Below are 25,408 nucleotides of genomic sequence, written 5' to 3'. Positions count from 1 at the left end.
CCCTACTAACAGCTAAATACATTTGCTGGTTTCTTGTCCTTTTTGAAGTTAAAGGATAAAAAGAGAAAGACTTTAGCAGCATATTCTGGTTTATCTTGTTGCTTTGTTTGCTGCTGTGGTTGGAATCACTTCCAGGTTGAGCACATTTTGTGCTGATCTGTCCCTTCCCTCTCATTTATATTCTCTTGGTGTCACCAATTTAATTATTCCTGTTTTCCTGGGTTCTTTCTTGTACATTTTGTATTAATCTCTGTTAGAATTAATCCCCCTCTGTCTGATCGTGCTCATTACTCTTCTCTCCGTCAGCTCTAACATTCATCGTTCTTAGCTGTACCTCATATTCTACATATTACTCACACCTGCATTCTATATGATTTTTCCATTCATCTCTCAGTAATAAGCTCACCTGTTGCATTTGCTCACCGACGGATTCTCCCGTTACACTCCCCTTTTTCATGCCGTTCTTCCCCTCTGTAGTCCCGAATTATGTTCATCCATTGCTCCAGTCTGCACCTGGCTTGTGCTCGCTGGGAGAATAGATTATGGAACACAGGCATAGTAACTGAGAGAGTCCAGAAAGGAACAATAAAAAACCAAGAGATTAAATACTGAGGCAGGGGTGGAAAAAAAGGAACCAGATGAGGTAAATTGAGGAGATGTGGAACAGTTGTGACAGAATGAAAGCAGGGAAGCCAAGGAAGGGAGACCAATTACAGTGCCTTGCGAAAGTATTCGACCCCCTTGAATTTTTCAACCTTTTGCCACATTTCAGGCTTCAAACATAAAGATATAAAATTCTAATTTTTTGTGAAGAATCAACAACAAGTGGGACACAATCGTAAAGTGGAATGAAATTTATTGGATGTGTCAAACTTAAAAAAATAAATAAAAAACTGAAAAGTGGGGCGTGCAATATTATTCGGCCCCCTTACTTTCAGTGCAGCAAACTCACTCCAGAAGTTCAGTGAGGATCTCTGAATGATCCAATGTTGTCCCAAATGACTGATGATGATAAATAGAATCCACCTGTGTGTAATCAAGTCTCCGTATAAATGCATCTGCTCTGTGATAGTCTCAGGGTTCTGTTCAAAGTGCAGAGAGCATCATGAAGACCAAGGAACACACCAGGCAGGTCCGAGATACTGTTGTGGAGAAGTTTAAAGCTGGATTTGGATCAAAAAGATTTCCCAAGCTTTAAACATCCCAAGGAGCACTGTGCAAGCAATCATATTGAAATGGACGGAGTATCAGACCACTGCAAATCTACCAAGACCCGGCCGTCCCTCTAAACTTTCATCTCGAACAAGGAGAAGACTGATCAGAGATGCAGCCAAGAGGCCCATGATCACTCTGGATGAACTGCAGAGATCTACAGCTGAGGTGGGAGAGTCTGTCCATAGGACAACAATCAGTCGTACACTGCACAAATCTGGCCTTTATGGAAGAGTGGCAAGAAGAAAGCCATTTCTCAAAGATATCCATAAAAAGTCTCGTTTAAAGTTTGCCACAAGCCACCTGGGAGACACACCAAACATGTGGAAGAAGGTGCTCTGGTCAGATGAAACCAAAATCGAACTGTTTGGCCACAATGGAAAACGATATGTTTGGCGTAAAACCAACACAGCTCATCACCCTGAACACTCCATCCCCATTGTCAAACATGGTGGTGGCAGCATCATGGTTTGGGCCTGCTTTTCGTCAGCAGGGACAGGGAAGATGGTCAAAATTGATGGGAAGATGGATGGGGCCAAATACAGGACCATTCTGGAAGAAAACCTGTTGGAGTCTGCAAGAGACCTGAGACTGGGACGGAGATTTATCTTCCAACAAGACAATGATTCAAAACATAAAGCCAAATCTACAATGGAATGGTTCACAAATAAACGTATCCAGGTGTTGGAATGGCCAAGTCAAAGTCCAGACCTGAATCCAATCGAGAATCTGTGGAAAGAGCTGAAGACTGCAGTTCACGAACGCTCTCCATCCAACCTCACTGAGCTCGAGCTGTTTTGCAAGGAAGAATGGGAAGAATTTCAGTCTCTCAATGTGCAAAACTGATAGAGACATACCCCAAGCGACTTGCAGCTGTAATTGCAGCAAAGGGTGGCGCTACAAAGTATTAATGCAAGGGGGCCGAATAATATTGCACGCCCCACTTTTCAGTTTTTTATTTGTTAAACAAGTTTGACACATCCAATAATTTTCATTCCACTTGACGTCTGTGTCCCACTTGTTGTTTATTCTTCACAAAAAATTTGAATTTTATATCTTTATGTTTGAAGCCTGAAATGTAGCAAGAGGTTGAAAAGTTCAAGGGGGCCGAATACTTTCGCAAGGCACTGTAACAAAGAGGGAGCTGAGCTAAGACAATAAAAAACTATTAACCAAGGGGAAAAGACTATAATTTATCTAAGGGAATAAACTAGAATACAGGAACAGAACACAATAAATTAAGTAACTAAGCCTAAAAGAATGAACTAATATTGGGAGGCCTCTCTGACTCTAGTGAACACAAAGAAATTAACTCTATATGGCAAAACCATATAGAACATAAATAAAGACGGAAATGACCAAAACACAAACACAAATGAAAACCAAAACACCAACACCTGTTCTCTCATAAGGTGACTCAGATACAAGCCTGTCTAATGAGGTGATTGCCTGGATGACTAACTATTTAAAATTGAACTGTTAAAAAGCAGAAATTACTGTTTTTGGCCCAAAATTGTATTATTATTAACCAATCATCTTTCTCATTTTCTGTTGGACTGCATTACATTGGATTCAAGTAAACAAGTAAAATGCATTCTTTATGTCTATGCAAAGTTATTCAGCCATTTCATACATTTTTGTTCATCCCATTTCAAAACAAGTTGAGTCACACCATAATAAATCAGACTCTCTGCACTCCAGAATGGTGGCTTGTGAGTAATACGTTTAAGATGTTCAATTGTAATGATGTACTGTAATTAGTATGCCATTTGCCTGTTACATAGGCACGCTATGTTGTGTAAGTGTAAGCACTATACTGGGTTTCACCTTCAGGATGGCATTTTGGTGGGTGCAGTCGGTGCTTACGACTGGAATGGAGCAGTGCTAAAGGAAACACGACAGGGGAAGGTGATCCCTCCAAAGTCATCCTACATGCAGGAGTTTCCTGAAGAACTCAAAAACCATGGCGCATACTTAGGTAAGTAAACGAAACACTGTAACAAGATGAATAAAAAAAAAGGTTCAAGAAGCATTGTGACATGCAGGAAAAGTAAAATATTTTGTTAAGCTTGTAGCCTTCAGTTTTGTTCACTTTCTTTTTACTTGATTCATTTATGGTTGCCCAAGGGGAAGACTAGTGATCCAATCCTTAGCCCTCCTTCAAGAAGTCTAACTATCTTTTGTTTGCCTTCACATATAAATCTGTATTTTATTTCAACATCACATACATTTGCTGTTATCGTGACTGGTTTGTATCTAAATTCGCCCAATAGGGTGGCATTTTGTTCAGTTCAATTCTGTCCATTTACATAGTCCCAATTCTAAACAAATATAAGCTCACAGCATTTTACAAGGCAAACGGGTCATAATCATATCCACTGAGTAGAAATCTGTGTTGGTCCAAATTCATTTCAAATCAGTTCATCAGAATCCAAACAAATTATATAGTCACATTCAGACCTACATACAGCCCAATTTAATCCAAATATAATACAGCACAGCAAAATGCAGTTGATCATTTAATGCCAGTTGGTAAAAGTAAAAAATCTAAGGACCCAAAGCTGATTTCTGACTTTGCTGAAATTGCACATGCTGAGCAAGCAAAATAAATGACTCACTTTCAACAGGAAGGAAACACAGAAAAAACTGAAAAAAACAAAACAAAAACACTGGTCCAGGATTACTTTGTATTCACAAAACCAAGAGCACACAGAATTAATCACCGGAACAACTATCTCAGTGGCTTCATTTAGGAAGAATTACAGCTGAACACAGAAACACTGAGCCAGGAATACTCTCTATTGAAAGGACAACAAAAAAAAAAAAGACCATAAGGTTTACTGTAGCAAGAATTACTAATAATGTAGGAATTGGAAGTAGTGAAAGACTTGGTGGTGATAAAAAGTGGTCAGAACGTCCTCCAGTAGCTTTAAGTTATAAAGAAACTTGAGCTTAACTATAAGCTGTATCCGTAATGAAGTTTTCTTTTTAATTTTCAAAGTAGAAAAAGTGTCCGCCTAGGCAACAGTGACCAACCTAACCTCATACACATAAAAACTGCTTTGAGTTAAAACTTTATGCAAGTTCATTTTCAAGCTATGCATCAGGTGATTGACCTGAATGTGAATTTGCAAATATATAGACTTGGCTATTGGCCTAATTGGGTCACGGATCTATATACATTTGCAGTCTGGGAGTAACGCTGTAATAAATGTGTGTGTGTGGTTGTTTTACATCATCAGGGTATACTGTAACATCTGTGGTGTCATCCAGAAATGGTCGTCTGCTCGTAGCAGGAGCTCCTAGATTTAACCACACCGGAAAAGTCATTATCTTCACTCTGAAGAACACGGGGAACCTCACCATCCTGCACTCAGTCAAGGGCCACCAGGTACAGCTACAGTAACCACTTTACCAACCAAATATAAAGGTTCGATAAAAAAAAGTACCAATTGCTGTCTAAAATAGGAAAATACCAGTAGTAAGACATTAAACCACCAAAGTCAAAAAGGAGGTTGGTTAGATTTGACTAAAATATGATCATGTACATTAGAAATATGCATTATTGTCAGGATTTAAGACATTCATACAAAGACGAAAGAAGCTTACAGCTGAAAGTAAATGAAAACCCAGGCTCAAAGCAGTATTCCCATTAGAAAAACACTACCGGTCAATATTTTTAGATACACTTTCTCATTTAATGGGTCTCTTTATTTTTATGACTGTTGGCATTGTAGATTCTCACCAAAGGCAACAAAACTGTGAATGAAGACACATTGGAAACAAAAGGTGTAAAATAACTCTAAAATTTTTTATATTTTAGATTCTTCAAAATAGCCACTCTTTGCTTTTATTACTGCTTTGCACCCTTGGTATCCTCTTCAAGAGCTTCATGAGGTGATCACCGGAAATGGTTTTCCAAAGAGTGTTGAAAGAACTTCCCAGATGTTCATTAAAAGACGGCCAGAGTTTAATATTTCAGTCATCACAGCAAAAGGAAGCTTCTTTAAGGAATCTAAGATAAAAAACATTTTTAAAGTTCTTTTACAATTTTTTGTTACTACATAATTCCATATGTGTTCATTCACGGTTTTGAGAATCTACTTACAATGTAAATAGTCATAAACATAAAGAAAACCATTAAATGAGAAAGTGTGTCTAAAACGTTTGACCCGTAGTGTATATCCAAATAGTTGTTTACACTACTACAAACGTAGGAGATCTTACATTCTTTATTATGCATATAATTTCAATCAGAATAGATTTGTGCTTACTTCCTGAATTTCAGGAAACACATTTAGTAAGATTTAAGGATGGACCTCTTCTTCTGGATTTGTCATTTTGTTAAAAACAACATCTTCTATATTTTAATTGGAAAGTATTGAAATAATTGTCAAATAATAGATGTATAAAAATGATCAATTTTCCTTTCATGTACTCAGTGCAAGTTACATAAATGCCAATAAAACTAGAAGAGAAGGAAATTTAACTTTGAAACTGGAGCTCAATAAAATGACTGTGATCCATTACTGCAGTCCAAACTACAAAAGCAGATTTAAGTGCATGGTGGTACTTATTGTTGGGAGTTGCAGAAATTATCTTGATGCGGAATTGTCTCAAGTGAATCTGGTTGTTTATGTATCGATGGCTGATGTGCTCACACCTGGCAACTCTTCACAGGGTGCAAGTCTGGAGTGATCACACTTAGGCTTACATTGTAATTTGTCAATATCAAGTTATCCAGAGCTGCTGATGTGTTTTTTTGTGCTGAAATATTCTTTAGTCTTACAGCTCTTGAGGAAATAACTCTTTTTTTAAAAATAATTTTATAGTCAGATGTTTCAAATCTGTTTAAAAAGAAATAGATTATGTTCCCTTCATTTAAGTATCTGGTTCTGACGCATTCTGTAAAACCTTTGTAGCCAAGAAAGCTTGCAGTGACTCATCATACTCTTGCTTACAGTATTCAAGTAAAAAAAAAAAAAAACGCTCAGGCTCATCAGTAATTAAATACACAAATGAGATACAGTTCAAGGTTTAGCAGCATTTAGATACAGTGCCTTGCAAATGTATGTTCTACCCTTTTAACTTTTTCACAGTTTGTCATGTTACACCACAAACTTTTGTTTTAGCTGAGTAGAAATGCGTGCCACAAAGTCCGATTTTTTTTTTCTTCGTAAAACTGCTGAAAAAGCATGCATACCTTCCCTTCCACTTTACAATTACTGCTTTGTTGCATTAGTCTATAAATGAAAATACCAAAAAGGTACACAATAAATTCAGTTGTAATCTGACAGAATGTGAAAAAGAATAAGGTGTAATTAAAAAAAAAAAAAAACACATTTTCAGGGGGCAATGCGTAATTGAAGTAAGGTGCTTGGCTTATATTTGCATGCATTCATGTGGGTTTTTGTTTCAGATTGGCTCCTACTACGGCAGTGAGATTGCACCTATGGATATAGATGGAGATGGTATAACTGACAACCTTTTAGTGGCAGCCCCGATGTTCTTCAGTGCAGGCTTGGAGAAAGGGAAGGTCTACATCTACAGAGTAACTGAGCTGGTGGGTAATAACTCTTTAAATACCCTGAAGCAGGACACAGAATGCTTTTAATTAGGTTTGGGCCAAACAACTCAATATCATAAAAGTGGGTCAACATCAGTTCAAAACCAGATGTTCCCAGTTCTATTTAAAGCACACTGAACCAGAAAGGTCCTGTTACTACAACCAGTTGGCACAATCAGGGTTTGACATATGACCTTTTCCCAATGAAATGAGAAAACCTCACCATGCCAGTGTGCAGACTTTATAAGACGTGCAGAATGAACTCAGGCAGAAAATATTCTGCCCCTTCAAATCCCAGATCCAGCACACCATTTGGAGGTGAGAACGTCTTTAGAAGAAGGACATTTCCCAGTGTTCCAGGCCTGTCTCACTTGCTGGGAAAATGAATGTCCTCAGCTGGTTTAAATTCACAGAACAGGCATGGATGAGCTATTTAAATGTCTGTCGTGGCCAAAACCACATCACAGGTGGCAGTCTCAGCTTTCAAACAAAACATAAACAAACCATTCCTTAGCAATGTGTCTCATCATTAGGACTGAAATGCCACATGTTCAGGGCAGTTAAAACTAATCATGTGGCTGATTCAGGTGTTGCTAGACATGCTGCTCTGTGGTTTGGTTCTGGAAAAATACTTTTATACATGTCTGTGGGCCTTATAAATATATGGGAGGTGTTCTGGGATCCTGAAGCTTAAGCATAAATAGTGTCCTGACACTTTTTTAACAAACCCCATGCAGATAAAACCTACCTTGTATATATGTAGCCTTTTGATCACTAAACAATTTTTTTTCTTTGTACCTCTTGCATATTAAAGTTGTTATACGAAATATCTTTATATGTATTTTTTGGCTATTGATAAAATACTGTTGTTTTATTCAAACTAGCCCTTCTAAGTTCTCTCTGGAGGAGTTTAATTCAATTCAGTTTAAGCTCGGTCCACCTGTTTACCTCCATATGTTTGATATTTCAGTTGTCTTTATTCTAAATGTTCTAAAAAAATCTACACAACAATGTTTGCCTCAAAAAAGCTTCTAAAAATGTATTAGTCAAAGAAGCAGAACCATGTGAAGGGGTAATGCGGGGTTATTCAGTTTAATACCTTAAGCTCCTATATACAGGTCCTTCTCAAAATATTAGCATATTGTGATAAAGTTCATTATTTTCCATAATGTCATGATGAAAATTTAACATTCATATATTTTAGATTCATTGCACACTAACTGAAATATTTCAGGTATTTTATTGTCTTAATACGGATGATTTTGGCATACAGCTCATGAAAACCCAGAATTCCTATCTCACAAAATTAGCATATCATTAAAAGGGTCTCTAAACGAGTTATGAACCTAATCATCTGAATCAACGAGTTAACTCTAAACACCTGCAAAAGATTCCTGAGGCCTTTAAAACTCCCAGCCTGGTTCATCACTCAAAACCCCAATCGTGGGTAAGACTGCCGACCTGACTGCTGTCCAGAAGGCCACTATTGACACCCTCAAGCAAGAGGGTAAGACACAGAAAGAAATTTCTGAACGAATAGGCTGTTCCCAGAGTGCTGTATCAAGGCACCTCAGTGGGAAGTCTGTGGGAAGGAAAAAGTGTGTCAGAAAACGCTGCACAACGAGAAGAGGTGACCAGACCCTGAGGAAGATTGTGGAGAAGGGCCGATTCCAGACCTTGGAGGACCTGCGGAAGCAGTGGACTGAGTCTGGAGTAGAAACATCCAGAGCCACCGTGCACAGGCGTGTGCAGGAAATGGGCTACAGGTGCCGCATTCCCCAGGTCAAGCCACTTTTGAACCAGAAACAGCGGCAGAAGCGCCTGACCTGGGCTACAGAGAAGCAGCACTGGACTGTTGCTCAGTGGTCCAAAGTACTTTTCTCGGATGAAAGCAAATTCTGGATGTCATTCGGAAATCAAGGTGCCAGAGTCTGGAGGAAGACTGGGGAGTAGGAAATGCCAAAATGCCAGAAGTCCAGTGTCAAGTACCCACAGTCAGTGATGGTCTGGGGTGCCGTGTCAGCTGCTGGTGTTGGTCCACTGTGTTTTATCAAGGGCAGGGTCAATGCAGCTAGCTATCAGGAGATTTTGGAGCACTTCATGCTTCCATCTGCTGAAAAGCTTTATGGAGATGAAGATTTCATTTTTCAGCACGACCTGGCACCTGCTCACAGTGCCAAAACCACTGGTAAATGGTTTACTGACCATGGTATCACTGTGCTCAATTGGCCTGCCAACTCTCCTGACCTGAACCCCATAGAGAATCTGTGGGATATTGTGAAGAGAACGTTGAGAGACTCAAGACCCAACACTCTGGATGAGCTAAAGGCCGCTATCGAAGCATCCTGGGCCTCCATAAGACCTCAGCAGTGCCACAGGCTGATTGCCTCCATGCCACGCCGCATTGAAGCAGTCATTTCTGCCAAAGGATTCCTGACCAAATATTGAGTGCATAACTGTACATGATTATTTGAGGGTTGACGTTTTTTGTATTAAAAACACTTTTCTTTTTTTGGTCGGATGAAATATGCTAATTTTGTGAGATAGGAACTTTGGGTTTTCATGAGCTGTTAGCCAAAATCCTCCGTATTAAGACAATAAAAGACCTGAAATATTTCAGTTAGTGTGCAATGAATCTAAAATATATGAATGTTAAATTTTCATCATGACATTATGGAAAATAATGAACTTTATCACAATATGCTAATATTTTGAGAAGGACCTGTATATGTTTTTTTAGATTATAGATAGTATAATAGACAGAGTGATATTTTTAAGGGTATTTAAATAAATTTAAATGATTTTGGCTTACAGCTACTGAAAACTAGAATTGTAAAAAAATATATATATATTTTTGAACACAGAAAAACTGCTCGCTTAACAGTTTTCCAGCAGACGGTTGCGGACTCTCTCAACGAGGGTGGGCCACAAAATTGATAAAGTCACGAATTACTGCATCAGTGTGGTGTGGCATGGTTCTGCTGATGTGTAATGAAAGCCCAGGTTGCTTTAACAGCGGCTGTGGTTCGTCAGCATTGTTGGGTCTGGTGTCTCTCATCAGCCTGTTCCGAACAGTCCATAGATTCTCTATGTGGTTTAGGTCAGGAGAATTAGCTGGCCAGTCAACAAAGTGATATTATGGCCATTCAACCAGGTAATGGTACTTTTGGCAGAGTGGGGAGATGCAAAGCCCTGCTCGAAATTGAAATCAGAATTTTCATAAAGCTTGTCAGCAGATGGAAGCATAAATTGCTCTAAAACTTCCTAATACACGGCTGCACTGACTCTGTACTTGAGAAAAACACAGTGGCCTCACAGGCCTCACAGTGGCAGATGACATGACTCCTCAAATCACTACTGACTGTGGAAACTTCTCTTTAGTCCTCGAGCAGCTTGAATTCTGTGCCTTTCCACTCTTGCTCTGGACTCTGTGACCTTGATTTTCATACTTTATGTCACATTTACTTTCAGCCAATTATAAACAATTGAATCTGAGCAAAAGTTGAGTCCTTTTTCTCCTGAACTCGGGTAAAACTCCTCTGTCATTGTCTCTGGTTCAGGAGTGGCTCAAAGCACAGAATGTGACAGCTGTAGCACATGTCCTGGATACGTCTGTGAGTGGTGGGTCTGGCAGCCTTGACACCAGCTGGAAGTCCAAGGCTTAACCTAACAACACTCTTACGCCAAAACAAATTTCTTGTATGTCCAAAAACGTACTTGGCAATAAAGCTTTTCTGATTCTGATTCTGATTCTGATTAAGGCTGTGGTTAGCCCTGTTGTCTGTGTGTTTTTCAACCACACCTTTCCTTTGACACAACTTTCAATTTATATACATTTTATACAGTTTTGCTTTTCATAATTTCAATTCTATGAAAAACTTAATTTTGGGTAAGCCATAATCACCAAGAAATAAGAGTTTGAAATATAAGACTTTGGTGTAATGAATCTGTATAATGAATGAATTAACTTTTCAGTATTCCTATTTAAAAAGGCTCTTGTAAAATTGTTGAGCTCATACATTTATATCAACAAGCTAGAGGGTCTTATAGATTGTTTACACATAAAAAATGCATATTTAGAACAAATAAATCATTTTGGAAATTCTACATCATACATCATTTTATTAAGGTTTAGGTATAAAGTCAACATAAAATTGTGGTTTTATTTGTGCATAATCAGCTATATCTTTGTCTGTCAACGTTCTGGTAATTTAGAATAATTTGCTGGTTTCTTTTATAAAAGAAGTTATTAACAATGGAGTAATGAATATTTTAACTCATTCTTGATTTTGAAAGTTAGTTAACAACACTTACATTTGGTCATGTTAAAGACAAAATTACATAAGCATTTATTTAGGGTTTTATGTGATACCAAACAAAATAATGCATAATTGTCAAGATAAAGAAGAATTGTATTGTTTTAAACATTTTTCAGAAATAAAAATCAGAGGAGTGTGGCATGCATTTGTTGTCACCTCTGAGGTATTTCATGTGGAACAACCTTAAAATAAACCAGTGCAGCACTAGACTTTTTTGTTAATCTTCTAAAGGTTTTTTTTTTGGTGCTTTTCAGCGACCTAGTCCTATGAGCACTAACTACCCCATATTGTATCTATGGTCCTGAATTGAGAAGAATGTTTTGCTTTAGAAAATGTAAGGTTGAAATAGAGAGAACTATCTTTTAAGACATGTACAGCAAAGTGAGATAGATTTTGACTTGACCTTGAGAGATCCATTGCTGTACAATATATCCTGAAATCTGTCAACTGAAAATAAAATTCTGTGCATTTAACTGTCTGACACATACAGATGTCCCACTGTAGACTGGTTGTGACCTTTTGTTGCCTCCTCACAAATCTCTGATCTCAATGGTGTTTTAAATTTTAAACAGCATTACGTTAGGGTTTCCTTGTTTCTTTATAAATCTCCCATCTTGTCACATATGCTGATATCACATAGCTGTGAAGTAAAAGCCACCGTTTTAAATCAACTCCACTTGCATTCACACAAATGAAAAAACAAGTGAGCTCATGTTTAACCTGGCAACCCTGAGTTTTATTACTGTCTGACTGATGCCAAATAGAGCACTGATATGGATGAATACTAATGGGCTGTGGTTCCATTTTCTCAGACTTTGGTCTGAAAAAACATTTCCAGAAGTCTAGTTGCTTCTAAAGTCACGGTTATCCTCCATTTGGCTTAGCGCTCTCTAAGAATAGAACTTCAAATAAATATCCTTAGCTATAACGCATTCTTTTGTCCTTTTGAAACCCAGAGGTAAAATTCTTTAGTTTTAAAGCCAGATGTTTCAGTTCAAAGAAAAGGGAAACAAAGAGTTATGTGCATACACAGATGTTTATCCAAACTCAGTCTTCTGTTTGATTAGAAAAAAAGATTTTTAAAAAAAGTAAAAGTAAGTGTGCTAGTTTTCCTGTATCTGAAAATTGTTTGATAATAATTGATACAACTCAGATGGATGTAGGGCACAGCATGCAACAACTTTCTTGCTCTTGTTTAAAAAGTTTAAATCAAAGAATGGAAGGTCTCTTGACAACCTGATCAGTGTTTAAGTGGTAAGCAAAGACTTGTCAGAGTACATATATGTTTCCGATATATAAGACGCAGGCCAAGGTATATTTTTCTTGAGAAACAAACAGCAAGTAAGTTATTTTGAAACATCCTTTTTGACATGCTGTATGCTACTGGTTAAAGTAGAGCTTTTGTGCTGCCTACCTTGGGTAAGTTTCCATACTATATGAACTTTATAAAGGTCTGTGATGTGACCATCACATGTTTAGGGTCTGAATGATACGGTCTTTGTGCCCTCATAGAAGTCAGAATGTTAGAATTTTGTTTTTTATCTGAAACATCTGGGTCTTTATAATAATCCAAAACACAATCTTCCCAGATTTATTGCCAATATGCACTGATTAAAGTAAAAATATTGTTTACCTTATTACTATAGTATACAGTATATGCAGTTTTTGGGGATTCTAGGCTATAAACAACCGTGCAGTTCTTGAAGTTAATGAAAAGCATAAATGGCAGAAAGCAGGACGATCTGAGTGACTTAATGGAACTGGATTTGTCCGGTTTGCTGTGTGTGAGTTCACTGTGGGAGATACATTATATTGCCAAAAGTGTCTATTTTTACATGTACATGAACTTTGATGAGAACCTATTCTTAATCTATAAGATGGACACAGCAAGAGCAACTTTAACTAAGTGTGTTTATAGTTAGATGAGAAAATCAGAGTTGCAGCCTCCTCTCTAATTCACCCCAAAGGTCTTCAAGGAGGTTGAGGTCAGATCTCTGTGCAGGCCAGTCTAGTTTCTCCACACCAAACTTTATACACCTGCAGCCATGGAAGTGATTGCAACACTGGAATTTATCGATTTGGTGGTGTGACCCAATACATTTGACAATATATTATTTTATCCGTATTTCTTTACAGTATGAATGAATGTTTTGGCATTTTAAGAGTTTCCCAAAATGTTAAGTCTATATCACTGTCAGATGTTTTAATTTGTTAGATAACCAAAGCTTATTTGAAAACCATAGTCATAGCCCCACCTTTAACCTAACTCTACAGCCCCAACATGCCAGATTTGTCAACAGCAACCTTTAAGCACATCATCCAAACCTTTTGGGGTGTTTTTCAGTGATTGTATTACACCACCACATCCAGGGGCCTCATCCATAAAAGAGTGGGCAGCTTTCATACTAAAGGTTGGCTGTCATATCCAGCCAGTGTTTTGAGTTTGTGTTTTTGTTTATATCTCCTGGTCTGGTCCTCAGTTTACTCTTAGTTCTGTGTTTTTGTCTTGTTAATTGATTTCACTCTCTGCAGTCTGACTCACACCTGTTCCTTGTTCCCCATGATTATTCTGTCCCTCCATTCATCGGTTCCCCCTGCTGTTCTGCCTGCATATAAGTTCCTTACTTGCCTTTGTGCCCCGCTTGTTAATTGTAGTGTCTTGTACATTTATAACCTGTCTAGCACACCATCAAGGCTAGTCTGGTTACTGTGTGTTTACCTGTCTGGTTCTGATCCTGCATATTCCTGATGTCCTGTCTGGATTCTGTGAGTGAGGACTTAAACTCATTTTACCTTCATTCTCCGTGTTCCTGGGCATCTTCTTGCATGTTGGTCCTACTAAAAACCCAAATCCTGTCATTGGCGATTTCTAAATTTGCGGCAGATATATCTAATGTAAATGTGTCACCGCATACCTGGTGTTTCCATTTGGACATACCTGTTTGAAGACAGCCAAAAAAAACTGGTCAGGTTAAATTTTTTAGCATCTAACTTTGCACAGTTACTTACTTCACTCCTATATTAACTGGGCTAGGATCTTGATTTTCAATGGTGGTTTTCAAACTGATTAATGTCACAGAGCCCCAAATTAAATTTTTTTAATGTGCTTCGGGTGAATTTACTCTGACACAGAAACAGATATCTCACATGTCATGTGACAAGATTACACTTACAGCTCTTGTGGTGTCAGCATACTCCATTCATTTTAGCAATTGGATGCAGGATGCATTAAAAAAAGAGAGGCAATGTAATGAAGAGGATTAAAGACACCATTCAACCCAACATGCAGTGTCAATTTGTCAGTTTTAAGTATAAAACAAAACGATTCAAAGTTCCAATCCTGTTCACTCAAAATGACTGGTGTTATAGTGTTTAGAGAGCTTAATACTTCCAGAAGGTAGGCCTACACATTATAAAGATCTTGAGAACAAACAAGCCAAAGTGGTCTGTTTGACGCTAAGAACAATATTCTGCTTGGAAATCTTGGTGTTCATGCGTATGCTAGTTTCTTCACTTATCAGCTACCTAGACCTTTTTACAGACCTGTCTCGGGTTCTGGAAAGCCAAGAGTTGCCTTGTTCAGCAGTATCATGCTCTCTGGCATGGTGACTGAAACTGTCCAGTAATCTTTAACTAAACATCAAAAAGAGTCAGAGGTGTTAAGCTGGCCTCCTTACTCTGAACATCTGATGTTTTCCAGCAAGGATGGAATGTGAAAGTCCAGTCTTCATAGGCCCCATATCACATTGTAGACAGGATTTAAGGGATCTGCCAGTAAGATCTTTATGTACAAAACCACAGAACATCCACAGAGATCCTTTTGAGTTAAATGAGACACAGGCCTGCAAAGTATCAGGCTACTGGTTACATTGTTATATATATGTAGACAAAAGAAAACTATTGATATAAAATAATCAAATGACATTAGAGTGCAAACTTTATAGTCATGTAAAAGACATTCAAGTAAAATTTATTAATCCCATGTCCAAGACAGATCTTGCTCAAATCCAGACTTTATTTAGTTAATTTAAAGCCATATTTCTGAAACTGTGCCACAATCAACAATAATGGTCCACAAGATTTCACGAATGGTAAACAGGGCGTATTTTAGTACCATTAGATTTAGAAGTTTAGCTAACTTTGTAAAGAAGTCCAAAAATTGTTCATTACTGATTTTCATTTGAGAAAAAAACTTATTCTGATGTCTTAGCTGCTTTTAGATATTTCTAAAACAAATTTTGTATAATTAAAACTTTGGTAAAACATGAAACCTGTGTAAATTATATATTTATTTGATACATGTTCCTCTTCTTGGGTCAGAGTCGTTTCATTCCCGAAGGAGTATTGGAAATCCACAACGGCGGCCAGAACGCACGCTTCGGCTCCTCTCTCGCTCCTGTCCCTGATCTCAATGGTGACAGCTTCAACGACTTGGTGGTAGGAGCTCCACTAGAAGATGACCACAAAGGGGCCATTTATGTTTTCTTCACCCAGCACAACAGAATACTACGGAAATATAAACAGGTAGGGCATCTGTAAAACAGTACAGTTAAAATACAAGGGAACTTCTCAATTTTTCTTTGTCTTCAAACACCTTTACATACAAGATCCAACACTCATTTATGTGTCTGCCTTTCAGTCATTTAAAAAAACTCATCTACTTCTATGTGTCTGACATTATAATATTATGATATATTAATGATGATATAAGAATTGTGATATTATTAAACTGTCTCAGGGGATCTGGTGACTCAGCTGACTATAAGTCTGTTGAAATAATTTTCAAACTCCAAAAACTGGAGAGCACAAGAGCATACCATGCTGTACCATGCAGCAACCAATGATTTCACAGGTTTACTCTGTTCTTGATGGATCTGGAGCGTAGTGACAAGTCGAAGAGGTTTTGGTGGATTGATACATCCAACATTGTTAAACCAAGCTAACCTCACATAGAAATTGATGTTCTTTGGCTAGAAAACAAGCTGCAAATATAACAACGGCCTTATAAAACAGTTAATATCCCCTAACTTTGTGTTATTTCCCACTGATGTGAACATTTTTAGCTTGAGTTGTTTTAAACTGCTACAGTCAGCTAAAACAGATGGTGTATGTGTGACTAATATGATCAAAGAACCTCAGTGTTTTACACACCGGAGGATGTTGACATATTTCATGATTATTTCAGTTAATAATGATTTGACCACTTGAGGCATTCATATAGAGCATTTAATTTTCAGCCCAAGATGGTCAGACAACCAATAAGAAAAAAGAAAAATAATGACATCATGGGAAAAATGATTCCACTCAATCATTTAGCTCCATCTCCAGAATTGTTTTTTTTGTCATACTAATAAATTGCTGTATTTCATGAAGGAGCATTGTGGCTAGTTTTTTTTTTATCACTGTTGAGTATCTGAAGAATCAAATGGAGGCTTATGGCCATGAGTCTAAATATAGGTTTTATTCATAAATAAATACAAGGTGTTGCCCAAAGTCAGCTCTTAAAAAACAAAGTCTAAAGGAAACCAGTAGAGCACAAAGATGAGATGCAACTTTTGAATGGAAAACCAAAAGTATTTCCTGAGGAAGATAAAGTGCACAGGGATGCAGAATATTTGCAGAAAAGGGGGCCAATCATACTAAGCGTAGTATTGAAAATATGTAAAAAGTTTTGAATTCTTAATTTAAATGATTTTTAGATGCATTTATTTAATACCTTTTATTTTTTGCAGCTGAAAACTTGTATCATTCTAAAGTAATAATGTGGTACAGAATATTTCAAGAAACAGTAGTGAAGCAAATAATTATTTTCATTAATAAATTATGTTTATTATTGTTACTTCACACAGTACACATATAAAGCTCTTTTTTGTTCAATTCTCCATTTTATTGTAAGCTGTTTGCTGTGATAATTCTGCACACATTCTTTATCTTCTGTCTGTCCTCCAGAGAATAGCAGCTTTAGAGTTGGCTGCAGGCCTGCAGTACTTTGGCCGCAGTATTCATGGCACCATGGACATGAATGATGATGGTTTAGTGGACCTCGCAGTGGGTTCCCTTGGTGCAGTTGTTCTCCTCTGGTCAGTATTTCTCAGTAAATAACACTGCTAATGAAATTATTCTTTGACGCTAAACTTTCCAGAAAATGTTGATAACAGAAGCATTATTGAACATATGTGAAGGGTTCTGGTTTTCAGTAACACAGTTAAGTCTAAAACCTTCTGGATAGGCTTAAACTGTCCCACCTTTGTGCCCCTCACAGGTCAAAGAGCGTTGTGCGGATATATGCCAATGTTAGGTTTGAGCCCAGTAAGATTAACATCTTTGTGAAAGACTGTCAGCGAGGTGGCAAAGACGTGACCTGCATGTCAGCTATTGTGTGCTTCAACATCACTGCCAGGACAGCCGTTCTTCCCACACAGGAAATAGGTAAGCCAGCAAAAATAATCATCTGCAGGGATAGCCTCTGCAGAGCTTCCTACTTCTTACGTTTTTTCCCTTTGGTATAATTTGTCCAAGCTGAAGGAGACTCTACTTTGTCTAATGTTTATTTACTTATTTTGATTTGGAAAGTCAGAAACCCATAGATAAGTTAAAAAAATATGTCACATAAGTTACATAAGATCTGTTAACTTTTTGTTTGTTTTAGAATGTAGAAATACATTTTTGTTTACAATTCAAATATGATTGTTTTGAAATGAGAAAAATCATTCATCCATCAGAACATAAGTTCTTAAAGTACTGCAAACCCTTCAGTATTCAGGTGCTTTCAGATCTTTCAGAGAAAGATCTTTCTTTACTAGCGTTCTGGTCTCTCTGCCTCTCAGCCAAAATTAAACGGCTGCCTTGAAAACTGCAATGTTCGCATAATTCTGCCGCAATCAGATATCTTTTTTGTGCAAAAAGCTCAATCTCCAATTCTTTCAGTAAAAAAAAAAAAAAGAAACAGTGACCGCTCACAGGCAAATGAAACCAACAGAAGCGTGTTCTGCCACCAAAAGTGACCCACATAACACAATATTTATATGCTTATTAGTTGTTTTAAAAGTAGTAACATCAGAGTCCCGCTTCCCTGTGCATTGGGAGAGTGTGTTACGAGTTACCCTTTTGACCCTGCAACATCTTAATCAAAGATGTTGGCCGTGCCAGAACAGAGAAGAGGGAGAGAAAAGGTAGTTATCTTGCCCTTTATAGCTGGATGCTGCAGAACACATTTATTGGATTTTCCGTTCATCATGTCTGCAGAGTAATGCATGGCAGATGTGCTGGTGATCGTGAGGTTCCTGTGGCCTGACGGATTTTTCTTCTGTCTCAGTCAAGTTAATCTCATTTATATGAATGTCTATTTACAATATTTTTGAGAACTTTACTTTATTGTTAAAACAGAATTTAGGACCGTGCATTTAAACCTTTAAAGTTATAGTCGCAATATAAAAAAATTACTAAACTTTAAAACTGATATGGATCCTTATGATGATGATGAAAAGGCCTACCACTTTATCTCCTCATGTGTTTGCTTCCTGCATTAAGACTCCTGCAGTTTTCCAACGACCTCAAACATAACGCATGCATAATTTCAGACTTGGTAGATTTTTTTCTCAATCCATGACAACATAGGATCATAAATAAATAATATCTAACCCAATGTGTTTTGGGAAAAGACTTGTTTCGAAGTCAGAGTTTAGATTCTTGTATAGGATAGTCACACATTCATCAAATGTCAAGTGAATGTTTTCACTGCACTAGTGCAATAATGTCATTTCACATAACTTTTAATTCAAAAACCAAAACTTCTATGAATAAAAAACAATAATTCCTAATCCTGTTTCTGTTTCAAACAGGGATCAGGTATAACATCTCCATTTTGGAGAGGCGTTTCAATCCTCGGGCCATATTGGATCACCCAAACAAGATGCAGCCTCAAAACCTGACGCTCCTTCCTGGACACGAGACCTGCGAACACATCTACTTCCATGTCATGGTGAGGCTCATGATGTTGAAAGCCACAGTCACATGCAAGCATGAAGCTAAAACTGTGTTTTTTCTGATGTTTTTGAATATTTTCATTTGTTAATATTACATTTTGACAAATAATTAATAATGATTGATTAATTAATAAGTATTAATCCCAGGAATAATGTGTTATTCAGAGAAGATTCTTATAGAAAAATTTGAAGTCCCTATTTTGCATTTCAGATCATTTAAATATCTGCTCTGATTCATATAATTTGTATTTGTAATTAATAGACTTCAGTTTATCACGATGCTCTTCTAAAATGACTTCCTTATCCAGATTCTTCAGATGAAAATATCTCCTCTGAATTAACTGCTCACCAACTTCAGCACATACTGTGCATCCATAAGGAAAATACAGTAGCATACCATGGTTCAGTGACCAAAACCTTCTGACCATGTCATCTTGTGTGTAATTAAACAAATTAAAAGGGAAAAGAAAACTGACAGCTCAGCTATCCTAAAAAACAATACATTTCTTGTAATGAATTCTCTGATTGATAATCAAACAATGACACTTCAGAGCTCTTTGAATGCAAAATAAATGACAGTAACAAAACACACAAAATCATCTACACAAAAAACCCAAAAAAGGTTAAAAAAAAACAGTGGTCAGAAATGTTTTCAGTGGTTGAAACAGCAATATATCCAGTCCAACCCACACTGTTTCAAAAACAAGGTTTAGGCCAAGGGTGTCCAAAATGTGGACCAGGGGCCATTTCCAGTTCTTGGACTGATTTTGAAACTGCAATTAAAGAATATTAGTGTACTTTGTTTCAATAAAATGTTGCATTTTTGGTTTATTGTTTAGTAGCACAGCATCCAAAATATTAATTATTCAATGACAGACAAACTAACAATTGTCATATCCTTAATGCCTGTACTGATGAATGCCTCCATGAGCCTCTCCATAGTCCAGCAGGCTCACAACCCATCTATAAAATACCAGGTAAAACACTCTGCTCTGTAAATACCAGGCAAACAGCAACATGGAGCTCCATGAATTTCAGTGGCTAAAATCAGAGTTGAATTAACTTTTTAAATCTAGAAAAAAAATATTTAACCTCTCCAGAACCCCTTCAAAACAGAAAGCATGTGATACCAGTAATAAAACTAATCCAGCTGGACCTTGTCAATCAGCAGCATGTGCCGAAGAGTTCAAAGGCCCCTCGAAAGTCAGTTTTCTTGCACCAAATTTAGTTTTATGCTGGATCTTCTTTTAGTCAAGCATGTCAACTTTGTGTTATAGGTATAACTGTGAAAGGCAGAGTGAGCTGATGAACTCCAACAGCCTTCTCAGTATAGTTGATGTCTTCGAACAGCAGGTAGCCTCTTAGCTTCTGAGAGAACTCGACTTACGCTACAATGAAGAAGCACTCGGGCTCAACTGTGATTGTTTGTCTCTACAGAGACATATGAGTATATGATTACAAAGCCCATCAACATAGATGAAAGATATCATTGGTTTATCTTTTCTATTTTGTATGAATTATTGCTCATAGAATTTCCAATGCAATGCCCACTATGATTTTAAAGAATGATCTCCAATCACAGGACTGATAGTCATTTTTTCTACCTAGATACTGAGTAGAAAGAATACTGAAAGGATAAAAACAGGTGTCTTTCAAATAAAACAGGAAATTCCAACACTTCCAACATCGAGCATTTTGTTTCAATTGCTTTGTTTCTTTATAAAATTAATGAATTACTATAAGTAATTCATAAAAACATCATTTAACATTTAGCTATCCTAAGTTCAAAAGATAAATTTCAAACTTCTTAGGCCTTCGGAGAAGGCTTTAAGAGTCTGTGGCCAAATATTTGACTTCTTGCAAAGAGTTGCAATGACAGACCTAATTCTATGAACTATTGTTCGAGTGAGTTGACTTTCTAATTTATATATAGGAGACCACAGACTATGCAAGACCCATAGTGTTTGCTGCGCAAGTAGGACTGCAAGATCCAGACCAAGGACCTGTTCTTGATGACAGCTGGCCTGCTATTGTAAAAACTGAGGTGAGGATACTTTAAGTTGACAAACAATTATGAGACAGAGTCAAAGTAAAATTGCTAATAAAAAAAGATCCATTCATCCACTGAGCAGCTGCCCTTCTGGAATGGTTGTGACGAGGACGACCGCTGCCTGCCGGACCTGTCCCTGCAGAGCACAAATGACCTGATGACTCGAAAGTAGGTATACTCAAATTAGCAGCAGCACATAAAGCAGTGGGTTAAAAAAATGTTTTGAAACTGATTGGAATTTCAAAAAAGTTCAGGAAGGTCCAGAATCTATTCCTTAAAAGGACTGTCCAAAGTGCAGCCCCTGGACTGATTTTGTGTGGTAGCCAACTGCAGTTTGACAGTGGTACATTTTTGAATCACCAGCACAGACAGTTGATGCAGGTGGAGACTTTTCTTACAGACAAATGAAAATCCTCTTGGTAAATGTCAAGGGTACAACACAGTGTGTGCCTTTTAATAACCACACTTTGTTCTTTCTTTTTAATTTGACAAGAAAAAGGACATAATGTATCTTGTGACTTAACTGGAAAGCAGACATTGGAACACCCAAATGTTTTAAATTAATTTATTGAACTTTGCTAAATGTAGAAGGTGACAAATGCTGGCATGGACAAGCTTGGTAAAACAGGCTTGCCATGAACAGATGAGATGATTCCGCAACGAGTAAACAGAATAGAGGAGTGAATATGGCGCATGGTGCAGGTGAAACAGGGAAACTGATTGCATGGTGCAGGTGGAAGAATGAAGCTGATAACAAGCTGTGGCAGGAGTGAAAACAAAACATGGCTATAACTAAATACTACAAGGACATAATCAAACCTAAGAAACATAGCAATAACAGAACATAAATGCACTGCAGACTACGAGAATCATGAGAAACTAAACCTAAGCAAATAACTAAAGCACCACCTGGAAAACAACAACCAGAAGCAGAAATTATAACAAAACTCAAATACCTTTAAATCATGACATATACTGACAAAAATATCTAACACTGAAGCAGTAAAGTCTGACTGTGCACATAAAACCAACAGGCAGGTCTCATTCTTACACATATACTCTAAGAAAACTTTGGCTTCTGTTCTGTCTCCCAGACAGTTCTGTGTTCGTCCTGTGCAGTCTCGTGGCGTTTTCTGCCGCCATCAGGCCGGAGCAGGGGCGGAGGGATCGCTGCGGGTGATTGAGGGAAACAAGAGAAGGATGGTGGTGGACGTCAAACTGGAGAACAGAGGAGAGAATGCCTACAATACTCTTGTCAATATCACATACACACCCAATCTGCGCTTTTCAAGCCTCATTGTCAAGGTACTCCATCTTCTCTCCATTCTGTAATTTTGTGTTCTTCTGTACAATAAAATTGTTATATTTTGTTTCAGGACACATCAGAAATAAAAATTGAGTGTAACACAGACATGAAGAGAAATGAGAAGATTTGCAATGTCAGTGCACCATTCATGCGAGCCAAGTCACAGGTGAGAAACACAATGTGAATTACTCTGAGATCAGATTCTGTTTCCATTATAAAAACAAAGAAAACTATAATTTTTAAAGCAATAATAACTGAGTCAGTGGAACTTCATATACTGCATTTTGTTTCAAATTATATATATATATATATATATATATGTGTGTGCATTTTAGATGATATGATGGTTTTTAGTGGATCAGAATATAAGCTGCAGCTTTCACATGACCTTCAACATTTTCTTTTATTACATCTGATTTCACAGCTCGATTAAACCAAACACATTCAAGACTATCAGCGTCCTTATCTTAATTTGTATCCAGAATGGATTTATTTATAGGCCTGTAAAGAGATATCCTTCACAAGCCAGTTAAATTGCTGAAACATAATACCCTTTTCTCCCTAAAGCTCTTAATTCTGAATTCTTCAGTTTTAACTGCTTGAACTTTATATCTGAAAGGTTCAACAGAAAGCAAAAGATGTACTGGTACATAAAAGTAAATAAAAGTCATTCAGCTCAGAAATTAAGGTTATACATTAAAAAAGTTGAAGGCTTTAGAAAGGAAGAGTTTTTAAACATTCCTTAGAATCAGGTAGCAGTGTTTGCTCTTTATTTACTCCAAAATACATTTCCTAGTTTTAGAAAGTGCCTGGCTATGATTTCTAAGTCTAATTTTGTTTAAGGAGCAGTTCAGTCTTGCCCAAAAGGTTCTCAGTTAGGAAATTATGACCAAATACTTTGCCTGTTGTAGACAACTCTTACATTCCCTTTGTTAAGAAAGAGATCCGTTTTTCAGCTAAACCAAGCTAACTGCTGTTTTGAAACTACTAGATTTTCAAAAATGTCATGATTTATGCCAATACTGCTTTATACTGTCATTGCTTTTGCAATAGATCTGTCCCACATACAGAGAAACACTCCGAACAAAATCAGTAAGAGGTTGTTTATTTAAAAAGATAATCAGGAACGTAATGGTCAAAACTCCAACTGTATGGAAACAGGGGAAGAGAACGAGTGAGAACAGGGAATCGAAAAGTTAATGAAACTAATAACCATAAACGAATATGATCAATAGTTCTGCTTACCAAGTAGCTGTGGTCAGGTCGCCAGGGGTAGAGAGATTCAGGATCCAGGTTGGACGAAGGTGAGTCTGTAGGAGGTTCCTTAGGTGTTGTTCAGTGTGAGCTCGGAGCAGACAGGAATGAGTTCGGTGTGCAGGTGTTTACGTTGAAGGGTGGACAGGTTACGCTTACGGTTTGGTCCAGGGGACATCGGGAGCAGGAAACTGCCAGATTGACGTGAATCCAAACAAAGACAGGAGATAGGATATGAAATCCACAAAGCATAGAAAGGCTTGATCATCCAGAGTAATTTCCGAAGACGTAGTCAGTACACATTGACATAGATCCAGAGTTTAGGTTTTCAAAATCTGCAAAAGGAGCAAAGACAAAGTTACACAAGGTCAAAGAACGAAGCATAAACTTAGTGTTTGGCTCAAGCTTGTACCACTGATGGCAAAACACTCTGGCATCGAAGTACTTCTCACAGTAATCGGTGGAATAAGTCGCACCTGTCACCCAGCACATATGAGAGCTCTAGCACACACAACCCAGATCCTGACATATACACTTTAAGCTGTAACTATGTTAGCAATATATGGTTATGAAAAGATGAGTTGGTGGCTGTTTAAACAATAAAATAGGTTTAGGTAACAGTTTTTGATCTTCCAATGTGAAATCTGTACTGCAAAATGTTGCGTTAACCATATCTGGCCTGAGCTGCAGTAACCAGACAGCTAAACAGCAGATGAAAAAGTGACAGCAGTTATTTTATAAAGTAGTTTTTTGCAGTAAACTGCTATGAAAGTTTTTAGATTGTTTTTTTTATTTTTTATTTACCAGATGATTATAACCCTTTAAATCCAAACGGGAAAAAGACCTAACTTCTACCATCCTAAAAAAGTTCCAATCTCAAAACCGGTGTTTGCCAATGCATTTCAAAAACCTCTAAAACCATTCTCACATTTTCTTAGTAGCTGATGATTATTTACATGGGAATGGAAGTAAGAGTGTACCCCCAATGGTCATTCCTGTGTGAAACCTGTACTAACAACTGAATGTGTAAATTTCAGAGTAGAGTGTATTTGTTCAGCGTAACTGTAGAAGTAAAGCTCAGTAAAAAAGTGAAGTAAAGCTGATTAAAAATCTAAATTATTGTAGCAGTTTAAGTGAAAGTTTTTTTTTTCTCTTTTAACAATGGCTTACTTTTCTATTAGGTATTTATTCTGACTGGAAAAACTTTACATGTACCGTAGCAGGAAAGAATGTCTGCAAACCTCAAAGAGCTGAAGCAACAATGGAAAAAAGAGCAAAAATGTCTCCACAACAATGTGACACTTTTAAAGTCACAGAAAATAACTAATTAAGTTTGTTTGGGTTTTCACACAAATGTTTTTATTTTTATTTTGTTGGCCCTTTTTTGGCATTTCTTCATGGAGTTCTCATGTTCTTCCCATGCTTGCATCTCCAGGCATTCCCACTTCCTCCCAAGGCCCAAAAGGATGCTTGTTAGACAGAGAGAGAGAGAGTGTTTGTGTCAGTGGTTCTGTCCTGTGTGTCTCTGTGTTGATGAACTGGTCGACCTGTTCAGGGTGTACCCAACCTATTGCCATTGATCTCTGGAAATAGGCAAGCAGTCCTCCATCACCTTACAAAGACTAATCGGAAATATAGAAAAGGGTTGGATGGACTTTTTTTTTCTTACACAATGACATTGTGAAATCTGGTACATATGTTTGTAAATTTCAGATT

General features: G+C 37.4%; 1 protein-coding gene across 2 annotated transcripts in view; it reads left to right on the top strand.

Moving 5' to 3' along the window:
• Positions 1 to 25,408, top strand: part of itga11a (integrin, alpha 11a) — a 75,565-nt gene that overhangs the window by 31,668 nt on the left and 18,489 nt on the right. For both annotated transcript variants that reach the window (XM_047362264.1, XM_047362265.1), the window contains 11 exons: positions 3,046 to 3,190; positions 4,455 to 4,603; positions 6,632 to 6,775; positions 15,418 to 15,621; positions 17,047 to 17,177; positions 17,360 to 17,526; positions 18,939 to 19,078; positions 21,016 to 21,126; positions 21,215 to 21,300; positions 22,227 to 22,437; positions 22,509 to 22,604. In XM_047362264.1, coding sequence (XP_047218220.1) covers positions 3,046 to 3,190; positions 4,455 to 4,603; positions 6,632 to 6,775; positions 15,418 to 15,621; positions 17,047 to 17,177; positions 17,360 to 17,526; positions 18,939 to 19,078; positions 21,016 to 21,126; positions 21,215 to 21,300; positions 22,227 to 22,437; positions 22,509 to 22,604 — 1,584 coding nt within the window. The remainder of the gene's footprint in view (positions 1 to 3,045; positions 3,191 to 4,454; positions 4,604 to 6,631; positions 6,776 to 15,417; positions 15,622 to 17,046; positions 17,178 to 17,359; positions 17,527 to 18,938; positions 19,079 to 21,015; positions 21,127 to 21,214; positions 21,301 to 22,226; positions 22,438 to 22,508; positions 22,605 to 25,408) is intronic.

The sequence above is a fragment of the Girardinichthys multiradiatus genome, chromosome 4 (genome assembly GCF_021462225.1).
Source record: "Girardinichthys multiradiatus isolate DD_20200921_A chromosome 4, DD_fGirMul_XY1, whole genome shotgun sequence".
Taxonomy (NCBI): Eukaryota; Metazoa; Chordata; class Actinopteri; order Cyprinodontiformes; family Goodeidae; genus Girardinichthys; species Girardinichthys multiradiatus.
The sequence above is the reverse complement of the archived record's forward strand: the minus strand, read 5'-3'. Positions and strand labels throughout refer to the sequence as shown.